Source organism: Fusarium verticillioides, chromosome 1, assembly GCF_000149555.1.
Source record: "Fusarium verticillioides 7600 chromosome 1, whole genome shotgun sequence".
Classification (NCBI taxonomy): domain Eukaryota; kingdom Fungi; phylum Ascomycota; class Sordariomycetes; order Hypocreales; family Nectriaceae; genus Fusarium; species Fusarium verticillioides.
This window is the reverse complement of record NC_031675.1, coordinates 4,609,111-4,632,309: the sequence shown is the minus strand read 5'-3', so window position 1 is coordinate 4,632,309 and position 23,199 is coordinate 4,609,111. Positions and strand designations below refer to the sequence as shown.

At 49.9% G+C, this 23,199-nt stretch overlaps 7 protein-coding genes across 24 annotated transcripts; 6 read left to right on the top strand and 1 right to left on the bottom strand.

The window, feature by feature from the left end:
- The first annotated feature begins 193 nt into the window (after positions 1–193).
- Positions 194–5,456, top strand: FVEG_00553 (hypothetical protein). 16 transcript variants are annotated; one of them, XM_018887099.1, is made up of 7 exons: positions 467–845; positions 915–947; positions 1,086–1,216; positions 1,447–1,667; positions 1,720–2,086; positions 2,143–4,253; positions 4,315–5,446. In XM_018887099.1, exons 4-7 carry the CDS (start codon positions 1,610–1,612, stop codon positions 4,518–4,520), a joined length of 2,742 nt encoding a protein of 913 aa, XP_018742793.1. In that variant the 5' UTR covers positions 467–845; positions 915–947; positions 1,086–1,216; positions 1,447–1,609; the 3' UTR covers positions 4,521–5,446. The 16 variants fall into 16 exon arrangements, with proteins under 16 accessions (XP_018742791.1, XP_018742789.1, XP_018742788.1 ...); XM_018887097.1 differs by lacking the exon at positions 915–947 and having other exon boundaries at positions 194–845; positions 4,315–5,456; XM_018887095.1 differs by lacking the exon at positions 915–947 and having other exon boundaries at positions 194–845; positions 1,346–1,667; positions 4,315–5,456.
- Positions 5,457–9,107: 3,651 nt separating this feature from the next.
- Positions 9,108–11,357, top strand: FVEG_00554 (hypothetical protein). The gene is made up of 2 exons (XM_018887101.1): positions 9,108–10,722; positions 10,777–11,357. Exons 1-2 carry the CDS (start codon positions 9,878–9,880, stop codon positions 11,174–11,176), a joined length of 1,245 nt encoding a protein of 414 aa, XP_018742801.1. The 5' UTR covers positions 9,108–9,877; the 3' UTR covers positions 11,177–11,357.
- Positions 11,358–12,239: 882 nt separating this feature from the next.
- Positions 12,240–15,679, bottom strand: FVEG_00556 (hypothetical protein). Its single transcript, XM_018887105.1, has 2 exons — positions 15,234–15,679; positions 12,240–15,178 (listed from the first exon to the last, which is right to left on the bottom strand). Exons 1-2 carry the CDS (start codon positions 15,546–15,548, stop codon positions 14,762–14,764), a joined length of 732 nt encoding a protein of 243 aa, XP_018742802.1. The 5' UTR covers positions 15,549–15,679; the 3' UTR covers positions 12,240–14,761.
- Positions 12,464–14,991, top strand: FVEG_00555 (hypothetical protein). Of its 3 annotated transcripts, none has more exons than XM_018887102.1 (3): positions 12,464–13,091; positions 13,146–13,499; positions 13,553–14,991. In XM_018887102.1, the coding sequence occupies exons 1-3, from the start codon at positions 12,753–12,755 to the stop codon at positions 14,411–14,413; spliced, it is 1,554 nt and encodes a 517-aa protein (XP_018742803.1). In that variant the 5' UTR covers positions 12,464–12,752; the 3' UTR covers positions 14,414–14,991. The 3 variants fall into 3 exon arrangements, with proteins under 3 accessions (XP_018742803.1, XP_018742805.1, XP_018742804.1); XM_018887103.1 differs by having other exon boundaries at positions 12,512–13,091; positions 13,559–14,925; XM_018887104.1 differs by having other exon boundaries at positions 12,464–13,499.
- A 1,372-nt stretch (positions 15,680–17,051) lies between the features above and the next one.
- On the top strand, positions 17,052–19,288 carry FVEG_00557 (tubulin alpha chain). Its single transcript, XM_018887106.1, has 7 exons — positions 17,052–17,340; positions 17,423–17,463; positions 17,517–17,543; positions 17,606–17,681; positions 17,735–18,265; positions 18,317–18,740; positions 18,797–19,288. The coding sequence occupies exons 1-7, from the start codon at positions 17,316–17,318 to the stop codon at positions 19,020–19,022; spliced, it is 1,350 nt and encodes a 449-aa protein (XP_018742806.1). The 5' UTR covers positions 17,052–17,315; the 3' UTR covers positions 19,023–19,288.
- A 261-nt stretch (positions 19,289–19,549) lies between these two features.
- On the top strand, positions 19,550–20,713 carry FVEG_00558 (hydroxymethylglutaryl-CoA lyase; the record flags this gene model as incomplete). Its single annotated transcript, XM_018887107.1, has 2 exons — positions 19,550–19,810; positions 19,865–20,713. 2 exons carry the CDS (start codon positions 19,550–19,552, stop codon positions 20,711–20,713), a joined length of 1,110 nt encoding a protein of 369 aa, XP_018742807.1.
- Positions 20,714–21,099: 386 nt separating this feature from the next.
- On the top strand, positions 21,100–22,971 carry FVEG_00559 (V-type proton ATPase subunit B; the record flags this gene model as incomplete). The annotated part of the gene is made up of 7 exons (XM_018887108.1): positions 21,100–21,198; positions 21,262–21,346; positions 21,409–21,428; positions 21,481–21,516; positions 21,570–21,731; positions 21,785–22,110; positions 22,164–22,971. The coding sequence occupies 7 exons, from the start codon at positions 21,100–21,102 to the stop codon at positions 22,969–22,971; spliced, it is 1,536 nt and encodes a 511-aa protein (XP_018742808.1).
- Positions 22,972–23,199: the final 228 nt, after the last annotated feature.

Here is a 23,199-nt window from a genome sequence, read left to right as displayed (position 1 = left end):
ACCTTGCGTATATGTCTGTACTACGACGCTACGTAGGAGAAGCACAATCACAACTGGACTAATTACCTGCTGGATAGCATAAAGAAAATGGAACTGGGGTAAGATCTAGACTGCGCATTATTTCATTGCAACTCCGGGCGATTGTGCATATTTTGATTTGTTCTCGATTGTTCAAGTTGACGATTGCTATACGACATGATGGATCATGCTTTAAAACATACCCGCATATTCTAGGTAACTTATCAAGAGGATGGATGTCATGGAAAGGTTGGGTTTAGGGAAACCACTCACAAGACACACCATTCGAGAGCGATCCACAGTATTTTCAACTGTACAGGCATTTAGACACACGACACTGGCCAAGCACGACGCCCACAACAATTAGAGGTTAAACAGGGGACCCAGTACCGGGAGAGAAAAGCCTTTCCGCGGCTGTGTCCCAGAACAAACTAAAAGAGAGGGTTCTCGTCCAGCAGAATAGCAACAGAGGAGACCCTTCGACCATCCCGCCGTTAAGCATACTGCCGTGACCTCCACCTACTGTGTTGTTCTGTCCTGTACTGTGCCATCCCCTAGGTACCTACCTAAGTACCTACCTACCTAGACGTAGGTACCTCTCGGAGTAAAGGTTCAGTGCCCAAGCCTCAACCACCAATTCAACTACCACCAAGACCTCGTCGCTCATCGTCTCGACTCTCCCTTCCAACCACGACTCAAACTCTCCTTTTGCGCATCCGCTCCATGCTCTAATGCCCATTGCAAGGCAATTTTAACGATACGCGAGCTGGACGACGCTCTAGATCATTGCATCTGGATTTTTTCCCTTTCTCTATAGACCCCGCGAGGTAAAACCACTCGAACCCCATCGTCTTTCGCTTTCTTCGCCCGTTTTCCTGACAGTGTTTTCGTTGGAGCCGCCTTTTCGCTTCTCCTCACACAACTGCTCGGTTTGGCCTCCCTACTATTTCTCCTCTCTCCCTTTATCTTTTATACTCCCAAGCACACAGTACTCGCCGGAAATCTATCTAGTGGATCAGAAACAGCTCTACATATGAATGTATGCATACAGTTACTAACCTTCGCAGCATTGAGTCAGAAGTGAGCCTTTCGCAAGTTTACTATAGCTTTGGCCTTGGCCCAGCAGACCCAGCCCAGCTCCATAAGGTAGTCATCGTATCGCCCGACTATTGCATTGATCTCCTCAAGCTATCGCAAAGTAAGTCGTTGCATTATACCCATCTTTCCCCCTCTACCAAGTCGATTTGGTATTTCCCCTTATCGATCATCCCCAAGCCCCACGATCTTCGTGTAGTCCACTGTCGTCATGTCATAGTAACAGAACTAGGCCTCTGATGATATACTGCTTATATCTTTTCTCTCTCCCATTTGCTTCTGAACAGAGAGACTTTACAGCGCTTGGGAGGCTAACATCGGCGTCTAATTCAGAGTCACGAATTCGCTTCCCGTCCTTCTGCGACCCCAAACGAAATATTCACAATCACCCCACATCGTCACTTGAGTTTCTTTCTGGATACCTGAATGGTGGCCGAGCTTTGTTAAACTTGGCTCTCTTTTAAGAATTTACATAACGACTGGAGCGTTCCTGAATATGCCCGTTCCGAAGAAGGATGGAATAGCTGGTGGGGGGTCTGGGGGCAAACAGAATGGTTTGTTTTTCAGTCTTTTCGAGCAAGAGCTATCTAATTCTGTGTGATATAGGAGGCCGGGCTGCATTCCGAACCGATACTGCCATCTCCAAAAATCGATTCGGTAACGAGCGGGTTCTTCAACCTTGGGTCCCCGATTCGAACGATTCTTTCAATGGTAGCCTTGAGAAGTCTAGCGGTAGCGGTAATTGGGACCAGTTCGCCGAGAACGAGAGGCTCTTTGGACTGAAAACCAATTACGATGAGAACTTCTATACTACCACTATTGACAAAAACCACCCAGAATACAGAGAGAGGATAGCTGCAGCAGATAGGAAGGCGCGCGAAATTGAACGCAGCGCGCCCACTACTGCTCACGTGGCTGAGGAACGTATCATGGACTACGTCGGCGGAGATGATGGAGGTGATGAAGAGGACAAGTACCTATCCATTTCCCAGCCATTTCTTCGTATGGCTAACCATAATTCTCCTACAGATACAGCGGTGTTCGGCGTCAAGACTTCCCGCCTCTGTCTGCTGGGCGTGAGAACAAGTACACTCCACCAGCCAAGCGGGCACCCGCGGCTCAATCTAGTGTCAAAGGCGCCCCTATTGACCCTGCAATCATTTCTTCCCAGATCAAAGCACCGCCCAAGAAACAGGCTCTGTCAGCCTCTGAGGAGTCCAAGGTTCAGTCCTCCGACGCTATCAAGAACGGATCAATTCCGAAAACCGATGCGCCGAAGGCTCCGACAGAAGTCAAGGTCACAGAGCCCTCGATCAATGAATCAAAGCCTGCTACTGGAAAGGGAGCTGAGACTAAGCCAAGCGACACCGCCAAAGCTGCCCCGGCTCCTGGAAGTCAGGCTGCTCCTACTCCCAGTGCTACCTCCACAGTTGAACACGATGTGTTGAAGGAATTCAAAACATTTGCTAGCCAGCAACGACAGAACGCCGAGAAGGCTAGAAGCAACAAAGCCAAGCAGGACAAGGAGGTCAAGTTGACAGAGTTGAAGAAGTTTGCCAACTCTTTCAAACTCTCGACCCCAGTCCCTACAGATCTAGTCTCCATCATAGCCAAGGACCCCCTCAAGCAACAAGAAATCCAAGCTAAGGCTATCAAAAATGCCGAGGAGGTGGCCAAGGCCAAGGCTACTGCCGTGACTAAGGAGAAGGCTGTTCCATCAAAAGACTCACAGGCTAAAGTGTCTGGTCAAGGTGCCGCGGCTGGTGCATCTGCTCCTCCCAGTGATACCCGAGCAGCCCGTGGTCCTGTCGGTGCTCAGCCTACACCTGTAGCCGGGGGACAACCTCGCCATCCTGGTGCTCGCCAACAGTATGCTCAGCAGCCCTATCATGGGCAGCAATATCGAAACAACCGTCCCCATGTGCCTCCACAACAACAAACTGGCACTCTGGCCCAACGATTACGCAATGTTGAACAACAAAAATACTCTCAGCCTCCTGCAGCCCATCAGGGACATACGCCCAGTCAGGAAACCCGTGCTCCTCCAACAGGGCCAGCTAGCGGTGTCGAAGCTGGCTATAACCGACGCCTCAGCGGCAACCCCAGCCATATGGGCGCAAAGCTGAACCCGAATAGCCACGAATTTAGGCCCAGCCCGTTCGCGGCTGCTTTCAATCCCAATAGCCACGCCAGTGCAACCTCGAGTCCTCGATCTGCTGCTAACAATGTTGACGCCCCAGCAAGCAGTGGCGTTTCCGATGGTCAGCTCATCCGTCGTAAGACAAAGGCCATTGATGTCAAGAAATGTTATATACTGTCTCATATCCAGACCTTGACACCTCCTCAAGGGAGAAACTGGGACGAAAACGCCGGCCTGCGCCCATCCTTCGATACACTACCTACCTGGCGGCAGCTCCAAGATAATGAGAAGCCTGAGTCAACGATGCATTTGACTTATAAAGAATACTTCGAACGCCAGCCATTTGGCGGCCCTGCGTTGGCTACCCCGAACCCTCAACATGTTGTCCCTCAAATTCCACACCAACATCAACTACCATTCCACCTCCAGCAAGGCGCGAACATGGCTCCTCGGGGCTCGCCTCATATGCCCCCTATGCAGATGCACACGCCTCAGCATGGTCATGTTCCCCATCCGCCATATGGAAACGACGACCACCGCATGATGCACTCAAACTCAGCTCAGTCTTTTGCTTCACCCCGCCTCGGCAACGTGCCTGTAGCCTACAATTCGCCGCAAGTACCATACAACCAGGCAGTCTTCATCGGACCCGGCACGCCTCAGATGAATCAGTTCCGCAATTTCTCTAATAATCATCAATACATGAGTCCTCAGCAAGGTCAGATGGGTGGTCCATTGATGATGCCGCAACAATTTATCCCTGGACCTCAAGGAATGGTTCCTGGCCCGCAGATGATGTATCCTGGAGGACACCCGCAATTCATGCCTCCTTCTGGACCTCAGCCAGTCCCTGGTGTCAATGGCTATCCCAGCCCTGGTCGTCCCGCGGCGCCGATGATGGCGCACCAGGGGTCACAACAAGGCCAACCCATGTATGGAATGAGCCCAAATGTGCAGTACAACCAGCCTGTTTTTAACCCAGGCCAGCAAGGCGGTCCAAGTAAGTCATACTGACGCCCATCGCCATGCAGAGCATTAACAAGCGGCTAACGCCAGTATAGTGAGGGGCGGTTATAGTAGCCCTGTGCCTCAACACTTTGGCACAAGCCCACAGCAGGGCCACCAGTATGGCGGGCAGCACCGAGGCGGCAATGCCTATAGCAAAGGATATGGCGGTCAAGGAACGCACCAGACCCCCCAAGCTAACCACGCTGTGCCTGCCACCAGCCATCCTCGACCTTCGGAGGCTTCAGAAGAAGCCAAATAAAGTCTCAGACTCAGCATTGGGTTTCCTCTTCGCCTTCACATAAAATAAAGTGCAGCACTTAGCACGGCCTTTCTGGGCGGCAGCCTTACCGAGATTGACCTCAACGCACTTTTCTCGGAGTTTGAGCTCCGTCAAGATAACAGTGTGTGTGCCATTGCATACGAGCTTCAATATAGGAACGACAGAGCTTAGATGAGAGGGGGCCTAAGCCTCGGATGGCCCAAGTATCTGGGCTAGCAAGTACGTCATTCGGTTGACGGACGGTGCAACTCGATGGATGGTGTCAACTATGGAAGGGATGAAACTACATTGATATTATCCATCTACTATCACATTGACTAGATGGCAATGATGTTTGGTTGTACTTTGGCAACAATGGACAAATGGGGCGTCGGAATATCCGCCTCTGTTCCCCGTGCTTCCTCGAGCGGACAAGCATCGAGAAAGCGTGGTCGGACAGGCTAGGCCGGTAGCCTAGTAAACTTGGGTGCGGGGACAGCAACAGCAAGCATCTAGACTAGCAACTTTCGAAACCCGAGGTGATCTGAGCGGTAGTAGGTGAGGCCTAGGTGTGGATTTCTATTGCCTAGGTAATAGCGGACGTTTGGTAGGGGAATGACTTGGTGCACATCCAGTGGCAAACCCCAGAGCTAAGTGCAATGCCACCATTGAGAATGTCCCAGTGGTTTCTAAATAGTTTAGCCTTAAAATCTTTGACAGTATTTGCTAAAGGTAGCGACAAGTAGAGCAGTTAAAGAATCAGAGTCGTCTGGTTGTGAGGAAAGGGGTTGAGCAGTCGAGTTGACAAGATCAAGCGACGCGACGCAAAGGCACTCGCCCATCAACCATTGTTTTACCATTTACAACGTAGCACAAGTAGTCATATGTTAAAAGAGACAAGGGACTATGTCCATGTTAGTTTCGCCTGTACAAGCAGCTTTGAAGATGTGTGCGATAGTGACTGTATATCTACCCACCAAGCTGGACATGACCAACTGCAATTGTAGAGGGTTACTTTGTATGCTAGCTGTTAAACGACGTCTTGATTACATTGAATCTTAAGGACCATTGCTATTGAATAATATATGCGATGGCAGTGCATGAGGTATGACTATGTACATTGGTGCGTTGGCATTGGCAATCATGAGGTTCCAGATCGTAGCTTGTCAGTGGCCAAGAGGAGGTAGGATATGCTATCTCGTGACAGCGAAGGGAGGTCGATATCTTAAAAGGTATAGGGGTACCTACTTAATCTGAGGTGTTGCACCAAGTTACCTACCTAGGTATTGCCAACCTACCTAAGAAACGAAAAGTGCAAGCAGGTACCTGCTTTATTAATTAAGGCAAGGTTGTAGGTGCGATGAGGCACCTCAGTGGAGGGTGAGTGAGGTAAGTACAGGAGGTAGGTACTTCCAATACCTCGGCTATTTACAGTTCATGAACATGATATTACAGTTCTCACATGCATACACGCGCGGCTGGGCTAGTGGGAACTCATGCCATTCGTCACCCTGGCGACTTTTCAAACACAAGAGGGGCATGTTAAAACAGGGGACCAAGCTCATGGTTGAAAATTTCTGGACAACGCTGATGTATGATAAGTAATTACCAAGATCAACAAGAGGAAGAGCACGTCAAGACAGCCCAAATATTACCTGAGTGAGAGAAGTATACCCATCTAACACAGATGACAACCGGTGATTTTAACGTCCCATCTTGCAGTTGACATTGTATGTGCTTAAGAGTAAAGGCCTTGAATACTAAACTTACGTCCCGGTCATTTTGAGCTGTTAGGCTACAGCAATACCTGTGACAGAATGAAGTAATTACTAACAGAAGGTAGCTTGATGGTGGCCCAGATCTATTTCGCCGAGATGTGGAAGTGGCTTATCAAACAAATGGCTTAGTCACTAGTGTAACTGTCAGGCTTTCTTGAGCTTCCTTCTCTTTATTTCCGCCTTATATTTAGAAATCATCTTTATTATTCCAAACGCTATGGCCAGTGACCAGTGGCCACAACGTTGCATTTCCATCCTCCCCTGTCTCAAGCACGGTTAAGGCGTCAAGGGATTTTATTCAACTGTCCATTCAGCCGTTGAAGGCATGGAAATGTGGGCCTCCCAGTAGACGATCATTAGCAACGCCTTACCAGGAATAAAATCAGCTCAACTGGCTAACAAGAAAAGACGAATCGCTAGGAGTTATCATGCCAATACCGAGTTTCCGAGTCAAACCCCCGCAATTCATGAGCACAGCGCATATTCATGTGACGATGTGATGTGATGTGTTGATGCACTTGAGACTACCTACCTACCTAGCTTAGATGATTGATAGTGTTGGATTGGCAAGAAGAGCATCTAGTGTCAACAATATTCGCTGGTAACATACACAGGGTGGATGAAGATTACTGAATTACTTGACGGTTGGACTTCATTTACCTCGGGCAGGTAACCTAACGGAATATTATGATATTGAATCACAATTCGAGGACGGCTGCGCCGCTCTCGTTCTCTCAATACTCCCTGTCACCTCGCATTGAATAGATCGTTGTGTACATTGAAATCACTTGTCACCCAGTGTCTTAAATCGTTTATGCCATGCATAGTTGGCACTTCAAATAATGTCTCATGTGCTCTAGGTACCCAAATATATGTGGCTTTAGACCCTTGGGACCGATTACCTAGGTAGAAATGGAGATGAAAGGGGCCATTGCTATTACAGAATTTCACGTGAAGTCATGACAGATTTGATCTGACCTGCTCGAATCGCGATAACGCAAGTTTCGGGTTTATGACCTTTGACAGGTCTAAATTTCTCTATTACGTGTATTTACTTATGAATTTAAATGAGCATCCCTAATAGGCAAGTCACTTGTGGCAACTGATTAGCAATCGCAAATTTCAGATGCATGACGTTATTTGGTTTTTGCTTCAGTTAGAAGAAAGGCGAATTTCATCTCAGGTAAAAGTATCATCGTTGTCCGATCTGGCTCCCCTGAAGCCATTGCAGATAGCGCGTTTCACTCAGGTACCAGCCCAATCAATGCATTTGTAGGCCGCGGGTGGCTTTCAAAGCGACAGGGTAGGGTTTAGTATATGATTGGCTGGGGCAACCCTACACCGTCACATATGTAGGCTTGCTTCATCCTTTGATCCTTGTTTGCCCTTTGACGAAACAAGAGGTGCGGAACTCGGGCCCTTAACCAAAGTCAAAGGCGAACCAATCCTTGCGATTTGACGACTTGCACCCGTGACAGAGTATGCCTCTAGTGTACATAGACATGCTGAAAGGATGACATTCGTTCTATGTGTAGGCGAGACGGGTATTTCGGTGAAGATGGGCATAAAGAAGGATCGAAACAACAGGGAACGCGAGTATAGAAAGGCCAATATTGGGTGGCAGCGAAGGCGAGCAACAAACGGGCCGTGTCAGGTCTCACATCATGTAGCCCGGCGCATGGCAGGCAAACACGGCACAAGAGATCTACGAAGCAAGCAGCACATGCAAGAGTGCCATTGTTGAAGACGAGGGCTGTGCTACGAGATGAAAAGCAGACGTTTAATTAGAGCACATGATGAATTCATAGAGAAAGTAAGAACGTTTGATAACAGCGAAAGAAGAAAAGAGCTAGACTAACAACTCGTGTATCAGGTGCCGCTTGTCCCTTGTCCAGTAGATGCCTGTCTAAACGCCTAAGAGGCTTAGTTGGAGATTTTCAAAAGTACTCCGTACCTATCTAGCATGATAATCGAAGAGTCTGTGCTGCAAGAGCCAGGGAATGTGGGGAAGAGATCGGTTTGAAATCCTTGGCCCGGCGCCTCTGTCCAGGGGTGCCACTTTTCTTTTCAACATCAACGCTTTCTCCTACGGAGGTAGGTACACAGAGAACAATGGCATGAGATCCATGTAACAAACGATAGCGATAGAAGAGAATAGGAATGATTTATGGGTATTGGGTATAAGAAGTACCATGACGTGACTACCTAGTGAATACATACGTGGGTAGGTATCCTAGTAGGTAGGAGAATCCTTTGCTTGCCATTAGGCGCCGGCTCTCAAGGGGGTCTCCAGACACATGCGACATAGACGCCCACAGTCGAGACGCTTCCACCGCCAGTCGCTTCGCTCCCCGAAAATTGTTCCTGGTGAGTCAAGGGAATAACGTCGATCCTAAGGGACCCTCCCGCCTCTTGATGGCACTTACTTCCGGGCTGTGTAGTTGGGTGTGTTCATGCTCTTCGGAGTTGGAGGCCCTGGCTCTGCGAGTCTGCAAGGGAGGTAAAGATGAACAACGAGAGCGACTAATTCGCTGGACCTTTGCCGCGCTGCGATTCAGGACAAGGAATCGGGAGACCATTGGTATGGATTAGTTAGTCAACTACTGTCAGGGGTCCGTCCGCTTATTGACTCTGTGCTGCGCTGTGCTGTGTCTTGGCTTTAGAGGCAGCCGAAACGAAACGACTGAAACATTCTGACCTGCTAGACCTGGTGGGTAAAAGAAAGTGGTTATGATCGTACCGAGTACTACATAAGAAGGCCTCCCCAACCTCCAAAATCCGCTTGCTTTCTGTTCATCTACAGGAACACTCAGGATTCTACCTCTAGACGGTCCCTTTTTTGGCTTCTTTCTTCTTCGTCTTCTTCTTTCTTCTTCTTCTTGACACTCCCTTGACGGGCTGGATACATTCCCTCACAATCAAGAAACTTCATCTTCACTTCTTCCACCCCAGTCTATCCTGCTTGTAAAGGACACTGGAATCTTTTTTCTGAACGACAGCGTTCACCAACTCACCGACTGAACAACGTACAAGAACCCAACCCTTGTATCACTTGGAACCTCCCGCCCGACGCCGTCGACCTGTTCGAGAAAAAACAAGATCGCTTAACCCATCTGTGCCCGCCACTGCTCGTCACTTCTAGTGTACCTACAGTCACTGTTGTTTACTCTCTTTTCCATACAGTCACAAATATTATTCAGTTGGGATATTGTTGCCCCTCCTCACTTTCCTTACTTAGCCAACGCTGTTGTTCCATTACCCACAATACTTTTCGATTCACTGTTCAACTACCGAACAATAACGACTGCAACAGAACCCGCACCCGTGGTTCACCATTCATTATCAGTCCACTTGAACAACGAGCCTGAAAGATCTCAAGGGATAAGCCAGGCTTCGATATAAAAACGCTTCAATCCTTTCATAAATCTTTCATCCTGTGAGACTCACCACAAGGATTTACTCCAAGCAACCTCTGAGCAACACTCGACAATAACACAGTCGTGTCAACATCAACTTCTTTTCGAGATACCCTCACACACTACTTTCATTTCAAACCACACTTTTTTAAACCGCGACAAAATGCATTTCTCATCTGTCGCTACGTGCCTCGGTCTGGCTGGTCTGGCCCAGGCACATATGGAGATGATTTACCCTCCCCCCTTCAAGTCAAAATCCAACCCCAACGCTGGCAGCGATGTCGACTACAGTATGACCGCCCCTCTCGATGCAAGTGGCGCCAACTTTCCTTGCAAGGGCTACCACTCCCTCTTTGGTACTAAGGAGGGTGCCTCGGTCGCAGACTGGGCAGCCGGCGGTTCCTACAACATGAGCATCACCGGCGGTGCTAACCATGGTGGTGGCAGTTGCCAGGCTTCCCTTTCCTACGACAAAGGGAAGTCTTGGAAGGTCATCCACTCATACATCGGCAACTGCCCTGGTGCTGGTACCACCACCTTCGACTTCAAGGTCCCCAGCGATGCTCCATCCGGCGAGGCTATCTTTGCCTGGTCGTGGTTCAACCAGATCGGTAACCGTGAGATGTACATGAATTGCGCTGCCGTCACTATTGGTGGTGGCTCTGGCAAGCGAGCAGACGCCATGAGCAACCGTCCTGAGATGTTCGTTGCTAACGTCGGCAACGGCTGCACTACCGAGGAGTCGTCTGATCTCGAATTCCCCGACCCTGGACCTGATGTGACCAACGACTCCCAGAAGACTGCTGGCCCCAAGGGTACTTGTGGTAAGGCAGGATCCGGCAGTGGTTCCGGCTCCGGTGATGGTAACAGCGGTGCTGCCCCTAGCACTCCCGCTAACGGCAACAATGGTGCTGCTCCAAGTGCTGTCCCTACTCAGACTCAACCCGCTGCTCAACCTTCATCCCCTGCCGCTCAGCCATCAGCCCCAGCTGCCAGCGCCCCTTCAGCGTATGTACCCTCTCCCTCTTCTATTGTTAATGCCCCTGACTCACAAATCCATAGTCCTGGTGGTGTTTTTGTCACTGTCTCTCAGCCTGCTGAGGCTACTGGTGCCCCTGCTCCTTCAGCTCCCGCCGCAACCAGCACTCTCTTGACCATGACCAAACCTACTGCTGGAACCGGCGGTCAGCCTGTTCCTACCAGTGTCGGTAGCCCCGAGCCTGCCCCTACCACCCCCACAGCTCCTGGCTCTGGCTCCGGTTCTGAAGAGACTGCCGGTGCTGCATGCAGTGATGAGGGCGCCTGGAACTGCATTGGTGGAACCAAGTATCAACGTTGCGCTTCCGGTCGCTGGTCTGTTGTTCAATCTATGGCCGCTGGTACAACCTGCTCTGGCAATAAGAGCTCGGCTATGGCCTTTGGTTTCGGTCGCCGACTCGCCATTCGAGGTCGCAAGGTCTAAGGCTATCTCGAAGTAGAGCTGAGCTGCAATTCGGAATATCAAGAGGAAGGGGAGTATACTAGAGCAGCATATGCCTTGCCTGACGTTCTCGAACAGTAGATGGAAGGGTTTGGGAGTTTTATCTTCATGTACAATAGGAATAGGAATCAGACTCATGGATCTTTCATTACAATTATTTCGACGACTGTGACTGTTAATTGTGAAACATGGCTCATCGCATGGAAGACTTTGTAAGGCAACCATTAAATCACACAGCTTAACGCATTCTTTGTTAGGTACTTGGAGTAGTCCTACTCAGACTTGTGAGAAGGTAATTCCAGATAATACTACTAGATATGTAAGTGCGGAGAGCAATGATGATAAAACAGTAATGCTTTACTACCCTAGCCGAGCCTGGGACAGCCCATGCGTGTTGGGGTTTGTAAGGACGTCGTCGGATGGAAAGAGGCCGCCTACGACACGTAAACATGAATGATTATTTGGAGATTAAAGACCGCTTCTGGTGTGTCGTGTTGTTGCGAGAGGAGGGGTTGTGGCGCCTACGTAGGTGTTAGGTGAAGCATACTATCCAGCATGTTGCCAAAAATAGCAACAGCCACAGTGTGGGATGAACTTGTGTGAAAGGCTGTGGTTGGTTAGTTATACCGTCAGACATTCGTCAAGCACCAAGACTGGCCCTTATCAGACAGTATATATACAGTATTGAGGGAAGGTTTTTATAATCTGGGCTGCTGGCGGGGCTGTGCTTGGTCTCCTCAGAAGCCTAGTGGAGTCTTTTGGATGGTGAGATGAAGCTATTGGAAGTTCAGGAGTACATTTCTGACTTGATTAACCAGAGCCCAATAGCAGAAGTGATGGACCTAGCTATTCATATAAAAATTGGAGTCCTGGTTGAAGACGCTGAATCAAGTTGTTGGGATTTGTGAGCTGGCTTTAGGTAGTTTAATACTCCTTCTGCAACTGATATCTACCTTTAGGCAGGCTACAGGAGAAAAGAAAACCTAGGACCTTTACCTTAAGCGATAAAAGTATTTAGGAAAATTTAGCCTAAACTTAAGTAGCTCTTTGCTCAGTTTATTTTAACACCCTTTATTAAGGTTTGGTATTTTCTTGCCCCCTAAGGGTAGGTACCTATTACAAAGGTAGGTACGGAGTAGGTAAGTAGGTAGGTAAGGTAAGAACCCAAAGTGGGCTTTCCCCTCGCTGGGAGTCCCTTCTCATCAATCAAGCTTGGGCGGCGAAAGAGTGCCTGGAGCCCCTCCAGCTTAGCCCAGTCAAGCCAAGCCTGCCTCATTGACCTCCACAGGGTTCCATAGGTAGTTTAGAGGCGACACCATCTAAACCTCACCTCGTCTCTTGTCTTGTTCCCGCCTCTTGTATTTTACACTCTTCATGACTGCGGCCCTTCTCGCTAAGTGACGGACTTCCGTCTTCGACCACTCCTTCACCCTCACCTCGCGACAATTTATTCATCCTTTGCCTACCTCACCTGTGACCCCTCCATTTGCGACATCTCCCCGTCTCGACCGCTTCATACAATATCTTTACCTGTCTATATACCGACCGTATTTTGAACATGACGGGTCCTGCCTCTCCGCAGGCCGAAGGCCCCACGTTTGCTCCTCCCCCGCTGCCCGCGGGTTGGATTGCTCAATGGGATGGTACAAGCAAGAAATATTATTATGTCCAGCTATCGACTGGTGTTTCGCAGTGGGAGGTTCCTACTGAACCAGCCAAAACGGGAAATACTCCAGCTCCCCAAGGCGAACATCCTTACGGCGCTCCCAAGCGTTCGGAACTCATTACGCATCCCGATGGATCGCAAACTGTGCGCCATGCAGATGGTACCATGGAACCAATTATGCCGGACGGCACCAGAGGTGTAGATGGTCCTTCTGGTGAACGGGGTCTCGGAGTATGTCGTCTTGGCATTTCTCGATAGTGTTGAATTATGCTAACAGCCTGTCAGAGCATGGCTATGAACGCTTTGCTTGGCGGAAAGAACTCTGGTCATGGTGGCAGCAGCAGCGGTGGCCACAGCTCTAGTCCATTGGGCAATCTTGGCGGTCTCGCAAACCAGTTCCTCGGCGGCAGCCATGGTGGTAGTGGCGGCGGCAGTGGGGGAAACAAGCCCTCAGGCGCAGGAAAGCTCGTTGGGCAACTGGCGTCGAGCTTTATGCACTCGGCTAGTCAGGAGAAGCCTCCTGCCCCCCAAAATTACCACGGCAATTCCAACCAGAGCTCAAGCCATCATCAGGGAGGCCTCGCTGGGCAGCTTATGGGTGGTGTCGCAACTATGTTTGGCGGTAAACACGGCAGCAGTGTATGTTCACAACAGCAGCATGCGCCGTTCGCGCAAGACTGACCAGGCGATAGGGACAGAATTCCAACTTTGGCTATAGTTCGGGGCAACAGCCCCAACAGCAGCAGGGTAGCGGTGGAACGTACTCGGGCGAGGCACCAACCTACAATCCTACAGGCTCAGCTTCTTCGGCGGCTTCAGCGCCCCCCGTAGCCGGTGCGCATTCCTATGGCTCCCCATCCCCGAACCAGCATCAACAGCATGGCTCGAACCAACAGTATGGTGGTCAACACCAAGCTGGTCAGAATCAGACATACGGATCGCAACAGCAGCCAGGCTCTCATCAGCCTTTCAACTCGCATCAGCAACAGCCCGGCGGAAACCTGCAGTATGGCAGTCAGCAACACTCTGAGCCAGGCCAACAATACAGCACGCATCAGCAACAGCCCGGTCAGAATGGCCCTTATGGAAGTCATCAGCAGCAGCCTGGCTCGAACCAGCAGTACGGAGGCAACTCTTCTTTTGGTGGGAGCCATCATGGTTCTTCAAACAACTCGTTCCCTCCTCCGCCAGGAGGTCCTCCCCAACATGGACAAAATGCACAACAGGGACAGCAATACTTTCCTCCACCCCCTGGACAACAACCACATGAGCCATCTTCTGGTACAGGCTATCCTGATATTCAAGCGCACGGCGGCCACTTTGGTGGCCCGCCTGATCAACATGCCCAGCAGTCACAGGGCTATAGTGCACCGCCAACCTCAGGCAATCAGAACTTTCCTCCTCCTCCACCTGGGGCGCCCCCCGGAGGATACAACCCCTTTTATAACGCAGGCCAGGGGAGCCAGCAGTCCTACGGTGGCCAGCCGCAATTCAACAGTGGCGCTCCTCCTGTGCCTCATGGTTCACACCCTCAGTATGGAGGAGCTTACTGAGAGACTACAGTGAACCTGTATGGAACAACCGCAGTATTTATGCTACTCTTTTGAGTTACCGACCACCTTCTCGTTTTGGTATGGGATCGCAAGAATATTCGAAGCCGAAGAAATTTATAGCTCTCCTGTCACATCCGACACTTGGATGCTTGATATGAAAGTGTTTTTCGATGAAGATGTGTGTTGAAATGAGTATAGATATCGAAGCTCTTGAGAGGGATAGGAAGAGTGGCCTGAAGTTGGAGAAGTTACGAGCAATATGATTAACGTACATAGTAGAACGCATTCCACCAAGCCCCTTTTTAGCATCTAGAGTCCAGAGCCCGATGGTGCCAACACCTCCGTTCATCAATTCTGTTTCTTGTTTGCGCCCTCGGTTGTGACTGCAATTTCCTGTAACTTAGAGGCGATAGATCTGGACACAAACCAAGCCACCGCGCCGACAAGAACAAGATAACCAGCTGCTGGGACTAGAGAACGGGGGACGATACCATAATGATAGGGGTCGAGGATGAGATCTACGTGTACAGGTGAAGGTTCCTTCATAAGAGCCGCGTTATTCGTAAAGTAGTCAGCTGATGACTTAATCTGGAGCAGAAGAACGGAAGCCTCGCGCTCCCTGCCTTCAGTTTGAGTTGACTCTTTTGTCAGCACAGCTTCCTGGTCTTGGCGAGAAGATGAGTAGTTGGCAAGTGATTGAATCAGCTCTGGTGTCTGCCACACGGTGTCCAGCTCGTATACAGCCAAGCCAAACACAGCGGGTTGCTGGCGGCGCAGGCGAATTAGCTTGCTTTCTCTACGTCATCTCATGTTGACTTACAATCGCAGCCCAACATACACGAAACTCATACCGCTGGCCTTGGTTTAGTTTATCAAGAAGCACCCACGTTGCAACGCCGGAAGCGTAATCCTTTGGCCCAGAGGGAAATCTGCGGCTGACATGAGTTCGAATATTTGGGCCGCCTGGTGTAAGTGTCGGTAGTCTGAGATCGCTCAGCGAAGGCTTCTGTTGGGGAATAGGGAGTGATGCAGGAGCTGTGAATATTGTCTTTTCAACATTGGCGATGGCCATGTTAAGAAGACACAGCAGGCCGCCCAGGGCGTACATCATGTGAGTCCCCCCGAGAGACAGCATATTGGTGATGGGGAGATCTGTGCTTGCCCTCTGACTGTTGGCCCTCAATTGCAAGTCCTCCTTTCAAGTTGGGACTAACATGTTAAGCTACCTACTAACGTATAGGTAGGTAGGAACAAAGCACAAGGCGTTGACCTCAAGCGTCACGTGTGATGTCGACCAGTTGCCCCGCATATCTAAGTTAGGTAGAACTCACGTGAATGTTACAGCTTGATGGTACCTATTAGTATTATTATAGATTTCCCCTTCTTCAGAATGAAATAGCAATTCACATAGTAAGGTGCTATGGCACAATCCGTCATTCTGATACACCTCGCAAGTTCATATTGGTAGAAAGAGGAGAAATGATGTTGAATTGTGGCCGTGTATATTGCTAATCGTCAAAGCTTGGGTTTGACACATCACAGACCATAATGAAGATCATCGACTGAGCTCGAGCCTCGAGATGATAACGAACGGCAGTTGTGAGCTTTTCTAGTAACACCTGCGTATGTACCACAACAACCGACCTAGATATCTAGTACCTATATAGTACTAAGGTAGGTACTTACGAACGCAATGGAATTGCCCTTTATCAATCATGTCTTATAATAGGAACTACTTACTATGGGTAAGTACTTACCTACGCTGCTGGTATCGAGGACAGGGCGAACGATAAGGTACCTAACGAGAAGGTAAGGTAGTTGTGGTTCTGGGCACGCCCAGGCGACAGGGATGTAAACACATGACAATGGTGCCCGACCAGGATAACTTCTGCAACTATCTTTCAATGAAGAAATAAAATACTGTCTAGGACTGTGAAAGGGAAGAAAACAGGAACAAGAGTGGGTGAATTGCTTACGTATGATTTTTCCTTTCGTTGAGTTGTATTAATTAGAGGCTACTCCGTATTCAAAGTTCAGACACCTGGAAAGGATATGAAGTCCATTATGATTCACACAGGCGAAATGAACGCCACAACAGCCCGAGATGAGATGTCGTTCGACGGTGGTAAATATGGATCCATTGGATCATCGTCCAAGAGAAACACCATTATCTCAACTTGAGTGTGCTGGCGTTGGCTGCCTGGTCCGTGAGGTTCTGTCCCAGCCTCTGAACGACGATTCCGTGACGCTGGACATAATAATTCCTTGTCGCTGCTAATTTTGATGGAGCGGTGAAGCGAAGAACCATAACAGAAACGACGGAGTGGTAGGTAGCCAGAGGGTCCATTTGGCAACCCCTGGGCCCTGGCCTCGGGGGGCAAGAAAACAGCGAACCTTGATATGGGGTACCAAAATAAACTCATCAAGAGTTACCCTAAGCTTATACTATATTACCTAAGTCTTTTTGTCATTTAGGATCGAGGTTCTGTGTTTTATTTCCTCCCCTAGCCTGGCAGCTGGCCAACAGGCGCCGGCAGCGGAAAACGCCAACAGGGCGTTGCAGGACGCGCTTGCCCCTTTTCAGCCCAGTCACGCCTCGAAATCAAATCAAATCAACAAATCCATAGAAGGTCCAATCCAATCCCAGTGGAGGGTAGCAAAGACTCCCCTGTCTGCCAAATTTCCCCCACCTCACCTATTTCTCCCATCCAGCCCACTCCACTCTGCTAACTTATCACCAAACCAAACATTCGCCCTCGCCTTGTCTCCTCTCTTCCCGTTGTAAAAGCCTTGTCTGGCCTGTCCTTTTTTGTCCTCCTCTTTTCTCGTGGTCCCTCTTCTCTGCTCTTGCATTGCATCGACTTCCTCCATCTCATACTTGTAAACACAATCGTCAGCAAACATGCGTGAGGTCATTAGCATCAACGGTAAGCTATTCCTCCCTTTGGCGTTTGACTTTCACCGCATCTCTCTGTCTGCTTTGTTACGATGCTAACTGAGCTATTCTAGTTGGTCAGGCTGGTTGCCAAATCGCCAACTCCTGCTGGGAGGTGAGCTTTGTCAAGAATTTGTTTATATTGTTCCGTACTGATTGCTTTGCTAGCTTTACTGCCTCGAGCACGGTATCCAGGTGCACACGATAACCCCTAAATTTGTCAACAAACAACATGGCTAAATACTGACCAACTCTAGCCCGATGGTTACCTCACAGAGGAGCGAAAGTCCCAAGACCCCGATCAGGGTTTCAGCACTTTCTTTTCCGAGACTGGTATGGCTCAATCTGGGACTTGACGGTCGTACTGTTCTAACACCCATTTCTAGGTCAGGGCAAGTATGTCCCCCGCGCCATCTACTGTGATTTGGAGCCCAATGTCGTCGACGAGGTCCGCACCGGTGCCTACCGCAACCTTTTCCACCCTGAGATGATGATCACTGGCAAGGAGGATGCCTCAAACAACTACGCTCGTGGTCACTACACTGTTGGAAAGGAGCTCATCGACGGCGTCCTCGACAAGATTCGCCGTGTTGCCGATAACTGTGTTGGCCTTCAAGGTTTCCTCGTGTTCCACTCTTTCGGTGGTGGTACTGGCTCTGGTTTCGGTGCTCTCCTGATGGAGCGCCTGTCGGTCGACTACGGCAAGAAGAGCAAGCTGGAGTTCTGTGTTTATCCCGCGCCCCAGACTGCTACATCCGTTGTCGAGCCATACAACTCTATCCTTACCACACACACCACCCTTGAGCACTCCGATTGCTCTTTCATGGTCGACAATGAGGCCATTTACGATATTTGCCGCCGAAACCTCGGCCTTGAGCGCCCTAACTACGAGAACCTCAACCGTCTTATTGCTCAGGGTATGTTACGGCCGTGGGGCTAGCAGTTGCCAGTGGGCTAACAACATATAGTCGTTTCTTCTATTACTGCCTCTTTGCGATTCGATGGATCCCTGAACGTCGACTTGAACGAATTCCAGACCAACCTGGTTCCTTATCCCAGAATCCATTTCCCTCTGGTCGCCTACGCCCCAGTCATCTCCGCCGCTAAGGCTGCCCACGAAGCCAACTCCGTCCAAGAGATGACAATGTCTTGCTTCGAGCCTAACAACCAGATGGTCAAGTGTGACCCCCGTCACGGCAAGTACATGGCTACTTGTTTGCTGTACCGTGGTGACGTCGTTCCAAACGACGCCCATGCTGCTGTCGCGACACTGAAGACCAAGCGAACTATTCAGTTCGTCGATTGGTGCCCCACTGGTTTCAAGCTTGGTATCTGCTACCAGGCCCCCGAGAATGTGCCTAACGGCGACCTCGCGAAGGTCAGCCGCGCTGTGTAAGTCGATTCCTTATCCCCTGATGAACGGAACGAAATAATTAACGCGAATATAGCTGCATGCTCTCCAATACTACCGCTATCGCCGAGGCATGGTCTTCACTTTCTCTCAAGTTCGATCTCATGCACTCCAAGCGTGCTTTCGTCCACTGGTACGTGGGTGAAGGTATGGAGGAAGGCGAGTTCTCTGAGGCTCGTGAGGATCTTGCTGCCCTGGAGCGCGATTACGAGGAGGTCGCCACCGACTCCATGGGTGAGGAGGAGCTCGAGGCTGAGTACTAAGCGGTCACGGATGTGATTACTGGAATACCGACTTCTACCCAGTCTTAGCCTGTCAACGATAAAGAGGTGTATTTTCTTATTTTCACAGAGGTCAAGCCAAAACGAATTTTCATGTCAAAAGGGACCAAAATCTGGACATGGATTGGTTGCCTCTCTGCAGCTTCCATGTCTGAGCCGTTGGCATTGTGTGAGGCAGTACCGTAGTTGCGAGTATTGTAGTTGTAATAATGCAAGATACCTCTCCTTACAACAAAATTATCCGCCAGCTAATGAAGTCCGCGAATGTCATGAAATAAACAATGCGGGGAACGGGTTTAGAAAGCCGCCCTGGCCCCTTGAACTGTAACCGTATCGGTACTGTAGATTGACTGTACCGAAGCCCGAGAGCTCGGCCCATGTTCCGGGGGGCCGATAGTACGCGGATTGTGTCCAATACTTAGACCTCTCCTCAAGCTCGGCAGTTCAATACTTTCTCCTTGGACGCATTTCCATCGAACGTGCATCGACTTCTCACGAAATTTTCAAGTATGAGTTTCTTGCGGTCCAGCATCTGCAGAGCTTGTCGCCGTTCGCAGCAGATTCGCTTGCATAGAGGCCTTGCGACGGCCAGCAATCAGTCATATGACAACCGGGTGAGGCTCGTCGAGGTTGGGCCTCGGGACGGCCTGCAGAATGAGAAGAAGACAATCCCGTTGGAGACCAAGATTGAACTTATCCAACGATTGGCCCGAACTGGGGTTTCTACAATTGAAGCTGGATCCTTTGTTGCTCCAAAATGGGTGCCTCAGGTAGTGTTCTTGCCAATCCAATGTCTACTCAGTAACCTGACACTTTCCCAATAGATGAGTAACTCCAGCGAAATATTACAGCATATTCTCAACGGAAAGGTTTCTTCTCCCGGTCCGATCTCATACTCCTTCCTAGCACCCAATAGTAAGGGCCTTAAATCTGCCGCCGATATCCTCAGTGCGAATAGCGGAAAGTTTGCAACTCAGCTGGAGCCAGCAGCTGGAGCCGAGGCCGCCACCAAGCCAGCTGTTGAAGTCGCAGTCTTTGCTGCTGCTACCGAGAGTTTCACGCAGAAGAACCTCAATTGCGATATCAAGACATCGCTCGAACGTTTCAAGGAGGTGATTAGGGATTCCAAGGCTATGGGTCTCAGAGTACGCGCCTACATTTCTGTAGTCTTAGGATGTCCATTCGAAGGGTTCGACGTTGATCCTCACAAAGTGGCCGAGATCGCTACAGACCTTCTGGAGGCTGGAGCAGATGAGATCTCACTCGGAGACACTACAGGAATGGGTACGGCACCTCGAACGGGAGCTCTCCTCCAATGCATGTCTGCGGCTGGAATTCGAACTGAGGATATTGCCATGCACTTCCACGATACATACGGCCAAGCTTTAGTGAACACAGCTGTATCCTTAGAGCATGGCATTCGGACATTTGATAGCAGTGTTGGTGGTCTGGGGGGCTGTCCTTATAGCCCTGGCGCGACCGGTAACGTTTCAACGGAAAACATGGTTTACTTTATGGAGACTCTGGGCATGGACACTGGTATTAATCTGGATGCCATGTCTGACATTGGAGATTGGATCACAAAGGAGTTGGGTAAGGAAAATGGCAGCACCGTAGGCAAAGCAGTTCTTGGAGCTCGGACTCGAGCTATGCAAAACGCAAAGGAAAGTTAAAAAGGAAAATTGTTGCTGCGTTGTTCTTGCTGAGTATAGTAAGAAAAGGCAGGCAACTATCTACCTCCCTAGTTATTCAGAAACAACTCATATTCTTGGTTTCGCTCTATTAAGCTGACAGACTTAAAATGCTGTTGATAACTGGTGAACTTACCTTACCTCTGTGAATGTCATGTGATGTCACCGATGTCGTAGAAACGTTCCTATGTGGAGGTGAAGGTTATCGGCCTAGCGCAGCTGGAAAGTCCCCACTTGGATGAAGCAAGCTCAACCTCCTCCAACCTCTTGAGACCTTCTCCCAACTTTACCTCCAAGCTTCGCGATCGGCTCCTATATTCTCTTCTGCCCCTTCCTTCAACCGTCCGATTACTGATACATCGCCCAACATGGCGGACCCTCGTGAGTCCTCATCGTACTCGGTCATTCCCAGAATTCGATACAACACTGTTGGCGGCGTCAACGGTCCCCTCGTCATCCTCGATAATGTACGCCGTCGTCATCTGCTCAATCGAACCGACTTGGAATTTTGGGGGCTGACAACAAAACAGGTTAAATTCCCGCGATACAACGAGATCGTGACACTCACTCTTCCCGATGGCACTGAGCGCTCTGGTCAAGTCTTGGAAGCTCGAGGTTAGTGAAACTGCTGGCGTCACTGAGGCAATGACGCGGAATATGCTGATATGGACTGCTAGGTGATCGAGCTGTCGTCCAGGTACTTTCACATCCATGCGATGCGATATGATAGGCGATTGACGATTGCATAGGTCTTTGAGGGTACTTCTGGCATCGATGTGAAGAAGGTAGGTGACATTGCGAGCTCTATCGGTAGAACTCCAGGCTAAGACAACCACAGACCAAGGTTCAGTTTACAGGCCAGAGTTTGAAAATCGGAGTCTCTGAAGACATGCTTGGTCGTATCTTTGATGGTTCCGGTCGAGCTATTGATAAGGGTCCCAAGGTGTTGGCTGAAGACTATCTTGACATCAACGGTTCTCCTATTAACCCTTATTCTCGTGTAAGGCTACCCTTGAGCGCTGCACAGCAGATGTAATCTGACTTGTGATTCAGGAATATCCTGAGGAGATGATCTCCACAGGTATCTCTGCCATTGACACCATGAACTCGATTGCCCGAGGACAAAAGATTCCCATTTTCTCCGCCTCCGGTCTTCCTCACAACGAAATCGCTGCCCAGATTTGCCGACAGGCTGGCCTCGTCCAGAAGCAAGGCATCACTAACAAGGGCGTTCATGACGGCCACGAGGAGAATTTCTCGATCGTTTTCGGTGCTATGGGTGTCAACTTGGAAACTGCCCGTTTCTTCACCCGCGACTTTGAGGAGAACGGCAGTCTGGAGCGTGTTACACTCTTCTTGAACCTCGCTAACGATCCCACGTGAGCTGCGAACCATATTCATAACGATGATACGCGTACTAATTCCTGTCTAGCATCGAACGTATCATTACTCCTCGTCTTGCTCTTACCACTGCCGAATACTACGCCTATCAACTCGAGAAGCACGTTTTGGTCATCCTTACCGATCTTTCTGCCTACTGTGATGCTCTCCGAGAAGTTTCAGCCGCTCGAGAAGAAGTCCCAGGTCGCCGCGGATACCCTGGTTACATGTACACTGATTTATCCACCATCTACGAACGAGCCGGTCGTGTTGAGGGCCGCAATGGTTCTATTACTCAGATTCCCATTCTGACCATGCCTAACGACGATATCACCCACCCCATTCCTGATCTGACAGGTTACATCACCGAGGGTCAGGTGTTCATTGACCGAGCTCTGGACAATCGTGGAATCTACCCACCCATCAATGTTCTGCCTTCGCTGTCCCGTCTGATGAAGTCTGCCATCGGTGAAGGCATGACTCGAAAGGATCACGGTGATGTTTCCAACCAACTGTACGCCAAGTACGCTATTGGCCGTGATGCCGCAGCCATGAAGGCTGTCGTTGGTGAAGAGGCTTTGTCTGCTGAGGACAAGCTGTCCCTTGAGTTCTTGGAGAAGTTCGAGCGTCAGTTCATCAGCCAGGGACAGTACGAGTCTCGATCTATTTATGAGTCTCTGGACCTTGCATGGAGCCTTCTGCGTATCTACCCTAAGGAGTTGCTCAACCGTATTCCCGCCAAGGTTCTCAACGAGTTCTACCAGCGAGCTGCGAAGGAGTCCAAGGCCAAGGGTAAGGCTCGAGCAGATACTGAGGCCCGAAGCCAGCAGCAGACGGAAGAGAACCTTATTGACGCATGAGGGAACGGCTTGTAGGCATTTGACAGATAGTATAATGAGCGCGCGCACAAGGCCGATGGAAGAGTAGACAGAGGAATGTTTTAAGCTGATTGTTTTTACGCTGTTGTTGAGGGAGGCTGTAGAGCAGAGCAAGAGTAGGTGTATGGGCAAGATAGGGGGCGAGCCAATGCAATTCAACCGATCCTCAACCTGATCCAAGAGGAGAATAACTTGCCATGGTGATGAGAT

Excerpts from the sequence above, each read along its gene's own strand:
- FVEG_00553 (XM_018887097.1), top strand. The coding sequence starts at position 1,610 with ATGCCCGTTCCGAAGAAGGATGGAATAGCTGGTGGGGGGTCTGGGGGC. Across the intron at positions 2,087-2,142 it reads GGAGGTGATGAAGAGGACAA|ATACAGCGGTGTTCGGCGTC; the intron begins GTACCTATCCAT and ends ATTCTCCTACAG. Across the intron at positions 4,254-4,314 it reads AGGCCAGCAAGGCGGTCCAA|TGAGGGGCGGTTATAGTAGC; the intron begins GTAAGTCATACT and ends ACGCCAGTATAG.
- FVEG_00557 (XM_018887106.1), top strand. The coding sequence starts at position 17,316 with ATGCGTGAGGTCATTAGCATCAACG. Across the intron at positions 17,464-17,516 it reads TCGCCAACTCCTGCTGGGAG|CTTTACTGCCTCGAGCACGG; the intron begins GTGAGCTTTGTC and ends TTGCTTTGCTAG. Across the intron at positions 18,741-18,796 it reads GCGAAGGTCAGCCGCGCTGT|CTGCATGCTCTCCAATACTA; the intron begins GTAAGTCGATTC and ends ACGCGAATATAG.
- FVEG_00554 (XM_018887101.1), top strand. The coding sequence starts at position 9,878 with ATGCATTTCTCATCTGTCGCTACGTGCCTCGGTCTGGCTGGTCTGGCC. Across the intron at positions 10,723-10,776 it reads GCTGCCAGCGCCCCTTCAGC|TCCTGGTGGTGTTTTTGTCA; the intron begins GTATGTACCCTC and ends ACAAATCCATAG.
- FVEG_00555 (XM_018887102.1), top strand. The coding sequence starts at position 12,753 with ATGACGGGTCCTGCCTCTCCGCAGGCCGAAGGCCCCACGTTTGCTCCT. Across the intron at positions 13,092-13,145 it reads CTGGTGAACGGGGTCTCGGA|AGCATGGCTATGAACGCTTT; the intron begins GTATGTCGTCTT and ends ACAGCCTGTCAG. Across the intron at positions 13,500-13,552 it reads GCGGTAAACACGGCAGCAGT|GGACAGAATTCCAACTTTGG; the intron begins GTATGTTCACAA and ends ACCAGGCGATAG.
- FVEG_00556 (XM_018887105.1), bottom strand. The coding sequence starts at position 15,548 with ATGCTGTCTCTCGGGGGGACTCACATGATGTACGCCCTGGGCGGCCTG. Across the intron at positions 15,179-15,233 it reads GTGTATGTTGGGCTGCGATT|CAACCCGCTGTGTTTGGCTT; the intron begins GTAAGTCAACAT and ends CTGCGCCGCCAG.